The 14,606-nt window shown below is 35.8% G+C and overlaps 1 protein-coding gene across 1 annotated transcript in view; it reads left to right on the top strand.

The window, feature by feature from the left end:
• The window catches only part of SGCZ (sarcoglycan zeta), a 112,597-nt gene that overhangs the window by 37,857 nt on the left and 60,134 nt on the right, over positions 1–14,606 (top strand). Inside the window, exon 4 of the mRNA XM_031055428.1 lies at positions 11,993–12,080. Coding sequence (XP_030911288.1) covers positions 11,993–12,080 — 88 coding nt within the window. The remainder of the gene's footprint in view (positions 1–11,992; positions 12,081–14,606) is intronic.

Genomic DNA, 14,606 nt, shown 5'->3' with positions numbered 1-14,606 from the left:
GTCTGTTACTCACAGGCAAGATTTTGTCTGAGGAAGCTTGGTAAAAATAGCTCTAAAAATATAGATCAGCTGATAGACTTGTTTGCTTGTTTTAGTGCTAATAAGAAGTTAGCAAAATTAAACCTGATTATATGACAAACTAGTAAATTATTTTCATTGCAACTTAGAATCAAATAGGAAGACATACTGATTTAATTATAATACTAAGAGTAGGAATTTTATAAATTTTAATATTTATTAAAATGTTAGTTAGTAGACTGAACAGTATCTTAGTTCAATATAAACTAAGTTCTTATGATAAATTTTCTTAATTTTATTTGAATTGCAGGACTGGGTTTAAGGGTAAAATATTTAAAGTCACAGTGGTTTTAAATGTGCATAAAGCTCTAGCATCCTAGAAGGCCTGACAAAATTCAGGGAAGAAAGAAATTGTTAGGTGTTTAGGGTCTTCAAGATTTTCTTTTAAAAGTCCACTGTTTCTTAATTTCTTTTTAAATTTATTATAAATATGTTACATATACAGTTTTAGAGTACATTTGGACTTTGACATAGTTTTCATATATTTAAACACTTTGACAGTTCTAAACCAAAGACTTTTTGCTTTACAGGAATCATTCTATGAGATGTGTTAATGGGGTTTACTAATGAGAATTTTGTTCATTACCTTTCTTCAGAATTTAGAGCTGAAAACACAAACCAGCACTTTTTTCTCTGCCTCTTAGGATAAAGTGGAGAAAAACAAATTAACATCTCAAGCTTCACTGAAAATAACTAAGGCACACTGGAAATATTTTACAGAGTAAAATAAATTTATAAATTTATAGAATAATATTATGGAATGTTAAGTATAATGGTTTATACTGACAATTAGTATAAAATTCTGATACAGAATCACCTGGAAATGTTTGATCACTTTACATTTAGGACAGCTTAACTAGCTGCCTGAAGTACAACATAAAATATTAAAACTACTGTTGTGCCAACAATGAAGAAAAAAAAGCAGAAAGCATTCTCAATTTTTTGGTATGCTGTGTGCACAGCTTTGTGTATGCAGAAGCATGAAAAATAGTCAAACACTAATGCAAGCCAGAATGACATCTTTTTGGCAGTTTACCACTGTTACTGAGGAAATACAACCATTTTTAATTTCTCATATTGCTCAGTGATCTTGAATTCAGGAATTCAGTCTTTGGGACTCCATTGATTCATTTTGCAGGTTGCAGAAGTGATCCAGGTCCATGGCATTTCTCATGTTTTTCAGCCTAAATGTTATCTGTGAAAAAGTGCAGTCATGAAGGTCTATTTGATGTAGTCTTTGTAAGTAGAGAGTTTTCCTCAGTATTTTAAAATCTGCAGTGAAAAGTGTTTGGTGTGGAAAAAATTACCCAGTTACTGAAAAAGAAATATATTCTGAATAGCTACAGAGTTGAAATGAAAGTCAGATTGTTAATTATATCCTTTGGAAAAGACCTGTGTTACTAAAAGGTGGCAATTATCTCAATGGCAAAGTTGACAATAGTGCAGTTCCCACTGGGAAATAATATGCTTCCCTGAAGGAGCATATGCCACAGCCTTCCCTGAACCATAATCCTTTCTACAGAATTTATTTCCTCAATTTTGACCTTCAGAACAGGTCCAGTGTCTTGTTTTAGTCTGTGATTGGCAAGTCTCAAGGCAAATTTCCTAACAGAAAGGCAATTTATTGAACCAATAGGATATGTCCTACAATAAATGTGAGGATGAATATTTCCTTTCCAAAGAGAACAAGTTTTAGAGGAGACATGAAACAAATTCTGAGCTCACATATTGGCCAACTTTGTGTCATACTAATGTCAAAGCTACTTATTAAATATTTTGCAAGGTTAAAGAATATTGAATGGCAAAACCTGAGATAATACTTTTCAAGGTCACATTCTAGATGATGATGTGTATGGATTAAGGGTGAATGCATGATATGTAGGAGATATTTGGTGGTTTTAATCTTAAAATACTCTCTTCTGCTTGTTGTTTTCAAGATAATGTAGCATTTTCTATTGGTTGTTCATACCCTATGGTGATAGAAAACGCATACTTTGTTAAAAAATAAGCACTCAGATTAAGATCTTGTTGTGGGCCTGTCTGGAGGATTGGGAAACAAAGACTGTTCAGACTTACTTATTATCTGTTTGTATACTCTTCAAAACTTGAGGATGCTGTACCATCCAAAGGTATGAAATATCTTCATTCCTTTTTATGTCAGCAATGTTTGTTAACAGAGAATTTTATGGTTGTCTTTCAATATGAGAAAACCACACTCTCCTCCCTCAGGTGAGAAGTTGCCAGCAGATATCATTTCCCCAGGGAAATTCAGAGCAGCCTGAACCATAGAATCAGGAATGGTGTGTAGTAAAGAAGGGAAGGAGGAAAAGAGGTTTTATAGGTGTGTAGTAAAGAAGGGAAGGAGGAAAAGAGGTTTTATAGTCCTGGGGAAGCTTAATGATCAAGAAGAGAAAATTATAAGAAATCATGAGACAGATCCTTTCTTATGAGAAAATAGGAGACATCAGGGATGCAAGTACCAGTGGTCCTGAAAAGAAGACTGTGACTGTCTGCAGGGAATATGGAAAGGTGTAAGTAATGGTTCCATAACTAAAACAGCTAAAAATTAGCTTTTGTTCTTTTACAGCCAGACCACATGGAAAGCTATCTGACTCTTCTAGCTGGACAGTCAAAATTGAATTTTCTCAATAATACCACAGAAGTTGCTTTCATGAAAAAATTGCTGCACAGATGAGTTTGGACTGAATTTCTTGCTTAGGAGCTGGTAGAACAGATGCTGAGACCTTTGCAATAAGATGCAAAGATTATTGCATCTGAAGATTTCAGTCCTGGCACATACAAGATAATCTAGTTCCAACCCCTATGCCATGGGCGGGGGCACCTTCCATTAGATCAGGTTGCTCAAAGCCTCATTCAATCTGGCCTTGGCCACTTCCAGGGCTGGGGTATCTACAACTTCTCTAGGCTACCTGTACCACTGTTTCAGCACTCATAGTAAAGAATTTCTTCCTACTATGTAATCTAAAATTACTCTCTCAGTTTGAAGCCACTCCCCTTTATTCTATCACTACATACTCCTGTAAGAAATCCCTCTCTATCTTTCTTGTAGGCTCATTTTGTGTACTGGAAAGCCACAACTAGGTAACCCCAAAGCCACCTCTTCTCTAGGATGAACACCAAATATTTTAGCCTTTCCTCATAGGAAAGGTTCTTCATCCCTCTTGTCATCTTGGTGGCCTCCTCTGGACTCACTCCAGCAGGTCCCTGTCCTTCCTGTGTTGGGGCCCCCAGAGTTGGATGCAGGGTTCCTTCCAGGTGCACCTCACCAGAGCAGAGGGGCAGAATCCCCTCCCTCCCCTGCTGCCCACGGGGCTCTGGATGCAGCCAGGACACGTTTGGCTTTCTGGGCTGTGAGTGCCCATGGCTGGGGCATGTCCAGCCTCTCATCCACCAGCATCCCCAAGTTTCTCCCAGCAGGACTGCTCTGGATCTCTTCATCCCCGGCCCGTGCTGATACCGGGAGGTCATACAGACCCAGGTGCAGCACCTTGCACTTGAGTGTGTTAAATTGTGTGAGATTCCCATGCTTTTCAAGCATGTTCAAGTCCCTCTGGATGGCATCCCATCCTCTAGATGTGTTAATGACACCACTCAGCTTGGGGTCATCTGCAGATTTGCCGAGGCTGTGCTCAACCACTTTGTCATTGATGAAGACATTAAACAGTGTTGGTCCCAATACAGACCCCAAAATGATACAATATATCACTGATATCCCTCAGGAGCTGTTGACCACCCCCCTTTAGATGTGATCATCCAACAAATCCATCTTTCTCCAATCTAGAAAGAAAGATGTTTTGAGGGACCGTGTCAAAGGCTTTACAGATTTACAGATAAATGACATTTGTGGCCCTTCCCTTGTCACTCTTGACGCTTGTAATCGCTCCATCAGAGAAGGCCACTGGTTTAGTCAAGCAGAACTTTCCCTTGATAAAGCTGTGCTGGTTATATCTCATCACCTCCCTGTTTTCCATGAGCCTTAGCACAGCTTCTAGGAGGATCTGTTGCATGATCTTCCCAGGCACAGATGTGAGTCTGGCAGGTCAGTAGTTCCCAGGGTCCTCATTTCTACCCTTTTTAAAAATAGGTACATTTCCCTTTTTACAGTCACCTGTGACTTCACCTGACAGCCTTGACTTTTTGAATAGCATTGAGAGTGATTTGGCAACAACATAAGCCAGTTCCCTCAGGACTTCTCAACGTTCTCCTCATCCATTGTTAGCAGTTTTCCACATTCTTTATTAGAGGGAGTTAGACCTTCTTTGACCTTCCTGTTCTGGTTAGAAAATCAGTGAATTATCTGTAATTCCTGTAATTGCCATTCTTACTTGCTCCTTCTGGTGCCTTGATCAAAGCCTTGTTGTATCTTATGCTAATTGTCCACCTAATTGATAGTTCTTGTCTCAATGAAGTGCAATAATGCAGCCTGAAAGCACCTAACAATTGTAGTGGGTGTGTGCAGGGGAAGACCCAGTAAAGTGACAATAATAATTTCCCCTCTGTTCACTAAGGGTTTCAAAGTTCATTTGAGATGTGTTTGCTTCTGGTTATTTAACACAGGAACAGTAGAGAGAACTAGCAATGCAGAAAGCTTTGCCAAGGTAATTGGGATCTAGCAGTGAGTGATTGTGCTTGAAGGAGGGCTTGTCAGGAAATATAAACAAAATATAATATTGTAGAAACTAAGAGAGCTAAATGAACAAACAAAAAATACAGTTAACTTTTCGATTTTTTCTGTTAAAGCTGATGCTAATACTAGTGCTATCACTTAGTCATATAAGTTGCCACTTGTTGAATAATTCTATAAAATAATAGGTTTAATATTCACCTAAATAAAACATTCTAACTAAAGGTTTAATGACTGATCTTGCCTTTTTTTGTCTTACAATTTTATTTAACATATTCATTTTAATGTGCATTAAAGGCTTTCTAATACTTTTTGTTTAACAGCAAGTCTTTCTTTTCTGCTTTGAGCTATAAGCTTCATTCCAGATTTCTGCTACAATTTACGTGTTTCTAAAATTTTTCTTTGTTCCCTAAACTTTCTTTAGAATTTGTTTACTCTTCTTCAGCTTTAGAATTTGAAAAGATCTTGCAAAGAAATCATAGTGAAATAAAAACTGCTGATGGAACTATTATTTTCATATAGTCCTTTGCTCTGTCTGCAAAGCCCCACAAAAGAGGAACCCAGAACCTATTGATGTGCTGAAGAGTTCACATTTTTCAGAGCTTTTATTTCAGATTTTCCATAGAAATGGATAAATATAATGAAAAAAACTTATTTTGACTATTTCTTTCAATTTTATAAGTTTTTCCATTTATTGCCACGTAAAACTGATGTATAATTCTTGACCTACATCAAGTGAACAGGTGTCGACACACTTTCCTCATAAGCATCTCAGAAACAAGAAATCTTGTAAATTATTTAAAAATATCCAGGTTATCAGATCATTCACTACAGCATATTGAGAGGGTTTTGGTGATTTTTGTTTTTTCTTCTCTCAGCTACTTAATCTAAAATAATTAGAGAAATTCTCACTCAATAGAGAGTGTTGGGAAATAGCTTTCAAAAGCATGAATAAACTTTGATTTGTATAGATTTTCCTGTAATAGCTTCATCCTCTTCGTGCTGTTAATTGTTGCTATATTTCATGTTGTAGCATTTTAAGTTAAAACAGCATGGGAAAGACAGTCCTGTTTCACTGTGATGGTGTAGCATGGTCAACACCTGTATACATACAAGAACTGAGAGACTGCTTTCCAAGGCTGAAAATAGAGTAATGAATTGTTGGTTACCATTGAGCATAACTTAAATGACAAAAATCCTTTCAATAACTTATGCACCCACACCACAAGAACTTTGACAGGTACAAAAGGAGTGAAGTACAGTGATTCCACCCTAAATGTTTTTCTTTCAGATTTTGAGACTTACATTGGTTTTCTACATTTGTCTCCATTAAGGTTTTGGGGGGCTTTGCAGTTCAGTAATATACAGATTTACTTTTTGTGTCACAAGTTTAATGACTAAGTCTTGAGCTTTGGGCGTTTAACAAGCTTCCTCCAAGTATATATGTAGTGCTGCTTTATTTTTAGTTGGAATGTTTATACCTAAATCCCATTTTAAATTTTATTTGATGTTTAAATAAATTCCACAAAAGCCATGTCTTTCGTCTGCTATTTAAATATCTACTTCTGCTTTATCATTACATTTCTCTATGCTTGATTGAGTTGCTGCATAATAAAAATTTCATGGTGCATTATACAAGGAAGTAAAACAAGTAGGTTATTTCTGTCTGGAGGTTATAGCTGTGATCATTGTTCATGTGGCTTCTTGGAACTCTGTGTATAATTCTTGTTGGGTACATCTATGTTACTTTGGTAGGTGTAGCTGCGTTTGGGTTGAGACTTGGTGTGTCAGGAGTTGATTTTGTGTGTCAGTCAATATCTGTGATTGTCTTTAGCATATAACAAGGCTGACATGGACACATAGCAAAGCCTGGGAATCAAGAGAACATCATTTGATGAAAAAGAATTATCTAGAAAGTGTGTTTCTTGAAACATTATCAATAACCTCAAGTATCAACTGGGTTGTTTTATTTGTTTGTTTCAAACTATTTGCTTGTGCTTTTCCAAAGCTCCTCAGTGTGTAAATCTCATGTGAAGAAATACAGGCTTTTAATAACATTTGGTCAAAATTTTAAGATATCTGGAATGTTTCCTTAAAGCAGAAGTCCAAATGTGTTTACTGAAAATTTTCAATCAGGTTTGTGATTTTAAGTGCAATTAGTAGCAATTAAATTGGGACTTTCATGTTTGAAAGGACAATTAGACAGGAAGAACACTAAAATGTCATGCAAAACTTTGTTTTGGGAAAGCAGGAATATAGAAAATATCTATATTTTCTATAAAGAAGAAAAAAATAATCTAATTAAATTGGACCAAAACTCATGTTAACTCTTCAGCTCAGAATTGCCCAGGAATAACTCGGACAATAAATTATATTCATTTCTCCCTATTTGAAAAACACTTATGTTGGGGTCTCTGCTGTCCTGCACCTTGGGAAAATTCTTGGGAATTTTTTGAGAATATTCTTGGAAATACTGAATATTGGTAAATATTGGTATAATGGAATATTGGAAATATTCTTGGAAAAAATATTACAGGAATATTCTGATGAAAAATAGTTTTCTTTAATTTGTGTTTTAACAGTTCCAAACTTGTACAACCTTTCAACAGTTTTAATGGAACCTTCAATTTTTTAAGTACTGAAGAACTCAGCAATTGCTTTCATTTGTAGGTCCTTTTCTTTCATATCTTTCCTAATGCAAATTTATTCATGTTTGTTTAGGGCTAGTAGTAACCTTAATGATAGAAAGTTTGTCTCTGAGACTCCAAGCCCTACAAATGTGTGGTTTTTTAGATCTTCCATCTCTCCCCATTTGCAAGGAATGTTGCTAAAACATGCTGATGCTCTGGTTCTGGACAATGGATAGACTCTACAGAATGTTTTTTACATCCCCTCACATCTTCTTTGCTCTACTTTCTACCCTTCTTGACTGACACTGTGCCTTTCATACCCTTCTTCTAAACATTTTGCACTGAATTCCTCCAAGATATTCTTCACACTTGTTATCTGTCATTTGCCTTAACTGCAGTTGCCCCTGTAGTTATTGCACCTCTACTCATCTGTCCTTTGACTCCCTTGGTCTGCTGCACTGACCAGAGTACTCAATACTTTCTATTCAGTTCTCATTTTGTTCCTATGGAGTGGTCAAATAACTCATACATTTTTCATTCTTCTGTTGGGGTCACTAACCAGATGCAGACAATCAACTTGTTCAGGGGCATCTACAGCATGATCTCTAAAGCAACAGACAAAATGTGGTGCTCTGCAGCAGTGAGGAAACATATTCTCTGTATTTCTTAAAATCTGATAATGGTGAGTTTCTCAGCAAACCAAAGTTTGATACTGATTTCTTTTTTCTGTAAAGGCACCTTGGTAATGCAACGGTCATTCTGAGTCAGGAGTGTACCAGGGCATGTTTGAGAAGTGTCCTGTAAAGAAAGGTTCTGCCATAATTATTTTGGCTGCCCATACTGGGGGTAGGCTCAAACAAGAGTATATGATATTACAAACTGCCAGCAGATAGCATGGCAGGTCTCATCCTACCTGCTTATTGCATCACTTTTTACATCTATGTGACACCGTGGAGAAGTCCAGAGACCTGAAGTGTTACACTTGCCAAAGCACAGAAATCAAATCATAAAAGAGCCACTTCTTGCACTATAGCAATGTAGACATATCAGTTCCTGAGCATCAAAGTTGGTGGTATTGTCGTAATTATCTGCGTTCTGAGCATAATTTGGGAATGTATGTAATTATACAGTGTACCATCTTACCTAAAGTAAACCAATGTTTTATTAAACTAACTGGAATTAAGTTGCTCCATTTAAAGTGCTTCTAATTTAAAAGGTTCGTTTTGGAAAGACTCTTCAAAACTGGGCTAATTAGCTGGGATTGCCTATTTGAATACTGTATAAAATGCATGAATTTTTTCCAAAATATGTTAAAAATAATTGAACCAGCTGTGGAAAATTAAAAAAATAGTTTTGCTATGATTGCTCATGCAGAGTATTTTTTGGTAAAATGATTTTAAAATTATTTTAATCGATCAGCCTTTCATATACTTACAATTATATGCTTGTCTAATTCTGAAACAAAAAGTTGATATTTATTACTGAACTGTGATTCTTACTCAAAAAACCCCCAAACCAAAGAAGCACAAAATATTAAAAACCAAACCTTTTTTTCCTCAAATGTTTCATTGTATTTATAACTGGATTAAAATTTCAGAAAACTTTCTGAAAATATCCCCTAAATTAATTAGCTTGTTTTTACTTTTATGAATCCTAGCTGTAAACCTGTTTCAGATAATAAGTAACTATTGTAACATTTTAACCTGGTTTACCTTTAATCTTGAAGTTGTAATGCTTTGGGGCTTATAGAGTGGAGACAAGTAGCACAAATGAACCAGAAGAGTTCAGTTCAGGTGGGGCTGGACTGAAATGTGTCCCTCTGGGGACATTTGGTAGGGCCAGTAAGGACAGGTAGAGGCCTCGTGGCCTGACAGTATTCTTCTGTAATATTTTAGTTATTAGCATATTGACATTATTAAAGCTCTGTGTAACTGTAAGAATGTTCTTACATTGTTGGGTTTTGTTATCTACAGTATAATTTTTGAATTGGCATCACAAATCATTGTAACCTGAAGTTTGTGTCAAGTAACAGGTCTGGTCATGGAGAGAAAAAATTATCCAGTGTTTTTATGCTTTAGATGAGTTTGTATTCCTATGAGTGATATTCATTGCACTTTATACTCATCTTACAGATCAATAATTCCACTTATTTCAGCTAAGTCTTCTCTTAATGTCTACCTCCTCTGAGCAGACTTTTTTAATTCCTAGAACCTCTGCCTTTAGGCACTTCCTGCATAAATAAAATGCAGGTAAACAATGTGGATGAAATGCTGGACTTCTTAAATTGATAGGAGTTTTGCCACTGCATTTTCTTTGGTCCAATATTTAAGATTGCTGCTCTATATTTATCATCAGAAAATGAGGGATATAGATTTAAGTTCTTAACTTCTTCAGCCCTCTTTTTTTCTTTTATATAAGACAAGAAAAGAAGAAGAAAGAAGGCTTGGCTTGCCTAATTTTTCATTATCCTGTATTTCAGAATTTGATATCCAAGGTTCTTTCTTCAAAACTAGAATCTGGGAGGCAGATTTTAGCCTGAGGTTTGTGTTAAGTATTTTTCTATGGCGAGAGGATAGAAACCTTCAGATCCAACTGTGATCAGTCTTTGTGAGCAGAAGTTTCCAAACCTTTGCTGAACTGGCAAAAATAGGCATGGCTGTATCCTCCCTTGCTAAGGATAAGATTATTCTAACTGAGAAGAGTTTCAACCAAAAAGTGACTAAACAGAAGTGAGAAGGGCTCCTTAAAACCTTTGGCCTTGCAGATGCCTATTAGGACAACTGCTTTTCCCAGAGCAGCAGTTGCCTAGACTAATGATTTTCAAAAGACCATAAGGAAAGTGGAAATCAAGTGGTGAGAAAAAGGTCCTTAACAGCTGCTTTTGTTGCCAGGAGCTCCCTTGATTGCATCACATGTTCATCTCAAACTAGTAAAATTGAACCCAATGTCTCACTGATAATTATATCTTTTTATCTGGAAAAATGGACAAGCCAAACAGTCTCTTTCATCTGCCAAAATCTGTGAAGCAGAGGTAATTGGCAGGATGTTAGAGAGGTCATAGCATATTCCAGTGAGAGATTAAATACACCTGAACTCCTTGAAATTAACTCAGAATCATTTCAGGCTTCCCAGGAAACCGATTATCATTTAAAGTTAATAATCATAGTGAAAACAACTGGGAAGAATGTTTCTTGTGCAAGAAAGCTCTGGATACAAAGGAAAGGACTGTAAAGCACAGAAAATTTTAGAGAAATTGTGCATCATTCAGGTAAAAATAAATATTTATCTATTTCTCCTTATGTAATTTCCTTCTTATCTAAAAAACTTTCAAGAACAGCAAGAACCAATATATTAAGAGACACACATACAAGGTCTCTTTAACCTTACATGCTTAATCCAGGGATGACCAATAATGGATGCCCAGGGAAGAATCTAAGAATATAACAAGTATATAATAAATTTCCCAAATATCTTCCTAGCCTTTAGCCATTCCTACCTAAGGCACATCCCCAGCTGTTTCTGTCAGATGTCTTCATGCTGTTGGGTAAGCATACATAAGCATGCTGAGTGCTAGCAAACTGCCAGAAGCATTGCAGTACCCATGGTCTCTCTGCAAGCTTTAGGGACAGAGTTGTGTGCTATCAGGTGATTTCAGGAAGAAAAGTGCCTTCCTGCAGCAGTCACAATCCTATTTTTTTCCTTCTCTCATGCACTCACCCCACTCCAGTGAGAGCATGATTGGTGAGTTTGCACTTTTTCTAGGCTGTTTCTCTTGGCTCTCTGTCGAAGCTTTTCTCCTTTCCTACACATCTGCGCTTCCCCTAAAGGAGTGCATCTGGCTCCTCGTTCTTCAAGAAGCAAAATTCTATTATTTTTGGAATTGTTTATGCTGGCTTTGAACAGAGGATACACTTACACCTATATATGCAAACATTTTTCAAAAACTCAAACCTAGCTGGGTGCTGAGATCCAGATAGTCATCCTGCCAACTGACTCAAAAGATATTAAGACTGTGTTTAGCATAAAGTATTTGTCTCCTTGCTATATCAGTTTGGTCCCTAATAGTACCTATAATGGCAGTGGATCAGGGCTCTCTGTTACAAGATCTCGCCTTCCAGTGCTCTCATTGTTTTCTCTGAGAGAAACAATTCTCTTTATCTTGATCTCTTTATGTCTGTGTTTGTAAGGTTTTAGTAAGTGCAATGCAAATATTATAGATTGTGTAGATTAATGGAATAATGCAATATAGTGTTGGTGAGGTAGTTAGAAAAGTATAGGTTAACAATATATGGGAAAGGCTAGTGGAACAGGTTGGCATTAAGGTCTTTTGAATTTGGAACTTTTTAATATTAACAGGAAATTAAAACCCAAATTTGGGTGTTTGAGCGTGCAAAGAAATCAAGTTCAAATCTGATCTCTGAAGCAGGGATTGTATGCACAAAGATTTCAAGTTTAAATTAGAACTCTTGGTATTCTTTAATATAAAAATTTGACTCGTAAAATATTTAATGAAATTATTAAAAAGGGCTGTTATGCTTGACACAACTTCCCTCTCAGCATGCATGTTGATACTAAGTTCTAACTTAATTTTACCTCAATTTTTTGTTCTCTCATTTATTGTCTCATACATGTTTCCCAGGATAGTCCACTGGTCTTACAGTCTGACAGAAATGTAACAGTGAATGCAAGAAATCACATGGGACAGTTAACTGGACAACTGACTGTAGGTGAGTGTTCTTTATTGACTGTTATGTTTATCAATGTAACTTTATTAATAGGTTTCATTTATTATCATCACATATAAAATATCACTGAAAAGTCAGGAAAAAGAATCTCATCACCATACTCAAAAACCATTGCATACAATGGATCATAAGAGCATGATTCAGCATAAGCTCAAGGAAGAAAAACTAGAAATGCCTCAAAATAGCTAAAATGAAAACAGCTTAATGAAAAATTATTATTTTTGAGACCATTGTAACAAAACAAACTGAAAAAGCCTCAGCAAAATATGTTTCAACAACACTTTCAGTGGGAAAATAACCATCATTTTCTTACACTTCATGTCAGTCTTCCATTACTTCAGTGGCTATTGCTTTGGCCCTGTCACTTGTGTAGGGCATTTGTATCAGCACATCTGCAAAGTGGTTGGAGTAACAGAATGTTAAAAATCAGAAAAAAACCCCAAAAAACAAAATGCTTTCCTAGTCACTACAAAAATTAAATTAAAAGCTAACATACTTCCAGTCATTCATTAAAACTGATATTTTACAAAGTATAAAATATAGCAATTCCAAATGAAATGGATACAAAAGAATCCTCTGCTTATCTGTTTCACTTACTATGTATTTCCCCTCGTTTTATTGTGTTATACTTTGTTTTTAGTATGAGTCATATTTCTTGTGTTAACAATTATGAAGTAATATTTTTTATATTTTCTGAACTAGAAGGGTACTGATATTAATTTATTTTTAAGAATATTGGCCAAAAGAATCACTGAAAAGTGATTTAGTAGTTCTGGTACAAAACAATATATATTTTCTGGGAATGGGATAAAAAATTTAACGACATACATCTGTAAGACCTTAGTATATCAAATTCAAGGAGACACCCCTTAGACTTTATTTGTTTTCATTTCTTTCATTTTACTTCTGGATTAAGATGTGTTTTATTCATTGTTTTTTTCCTCATGTGCTGAGGTTATGCCCATAAATAATTTTAACTTAACCTCTAGCTGTAATCTATACTGTTTTCATAGTGACTGGAGACAGTGGCTTCTAGTTGTAAGAGTCTTTTCCAAGTGCAGGCAGTGACACACCATCTGCACTGGTTTCCCTGAGCAACCACATCGAATGAGCATGCAAAGGTAACCAGACTTGCTAGCAGGTACAGATGAGGAAAATTAAGGTAACACCTGTTCTGGCCATATTGTACTTGCCCAGTGCAATTATAAAATGCAGTTCTCTATCATCTGGTAACTCTATTGTTAAAACCTCTACTTCAGCTGGTAACTGCAAAAAGGTGAGTTGTCCATGGCAGACATTCACATTGGCTGAAATAGATATAATATTTTTATCACTGACACTATTCTGGCTGAGTGAATCCAGCACTGAAAATATGTGTGAGTGTATTGAGGCTGACCTACTTAGAGGCATCACACTAGAGGTTGATATTCTAAAAACATGAAGGCCTGAAAAATCGTATGTTTTTATGTTACCACCATTAGGGTGAACACCTTAAGCTTCTTGGTGTGCAGCTGGTGCTGTCTCTGGAGACTAGAAGCTTCTTAAATTGCAATATTGTATTTACATTATTTCTTAATCTATCTTCCTCTTTGTTTCAAATATGACCTTTGTTATTTCTTATATCAGTATAAAAAATGTTTTTCTTTTTTTTTTTTTTTGTGAATCCCCTGTACAGTATTGGATGCATGTTAAAATACTCCTTATCTCCTATTAAATACTTCTTAATAAAGACAGTCACAACTGTCAATAGAATTAGTAAACCCTGAATGTTGTACTATTAAGAAATCAAGGAAATTTACAGGAACCTAAGAGTAAAAATATATTATTAAGGCACTTCCTTCTAAATTTTTTTGTTGTGAAAAACAGAACAGAGACAAGTTTTTACATTTGCCTAGGTAAAAGCATGGCCACTTTTGCTGAAAGAATGGTAGGGTAAACTCAATACAGAGTTTGCTGACAAGAGAAAATATTTTTTTCCTATTAGTTGTAAATGTGCCCCAGAAAGTCCCTGTCTTTAAAAATGCTCTCTTTCCATTCACTATTGATGTGTGCTGAAGCTGCTGTTTGTGTGGCTGCCCAGTGAAAGGAATGAAAATAAACAGTGAGGAAAAATGTTTTAAACAACAACAAAAAAGCAAATTATCGTGTCTTCGGGAAAAAAAAATCTTGTTAAAACTTTGAAATGTCATTATCTTATCAGTTTTTAGAGAGTTGAATAATAAGCAGTAAAAAAATAGACTACATATTAATATGCATGGCAGGAGCATTCTACAAAGAAAGAAGGATGCCAGTGCATTCAAAAGGATGATGCATTTTTTATACAGGTGATATCATTGGCATTTTATCTTCATTTCACAGGACTGAAGTGATACCACAAACCAGCAAATAGGCTGGTCTCATCCTGTGTTTGGCAACCACATTGCCACTCATGCCAAATTTTAGGACAACTAAAAATTCTTTCTGTGGTGTTTGAAACCGTGCCATGTGAGAATAAGACAGCCTTAAGAG

Source organism: Geospiza fortis, unplaced genomic scaffold (genome assembly GCF_000277835.1).
Source record: "Geospiza fortis unplaced genomic scaffold, GeoFor_1.0 scaffold40, whole genome shotgun sequence".
NCBI classification, from domain to species: Eukaryota; Metazoa; Chordata; class Aves; order Passeriformes; family Thraupidae; genus Geospiza; species Geospiza fortis.
The sequence above is the reverse complement of the archived record's forward strand: the minus strand, read 5'-3'. Positions and strand labels throughout refer to the sequence as shown.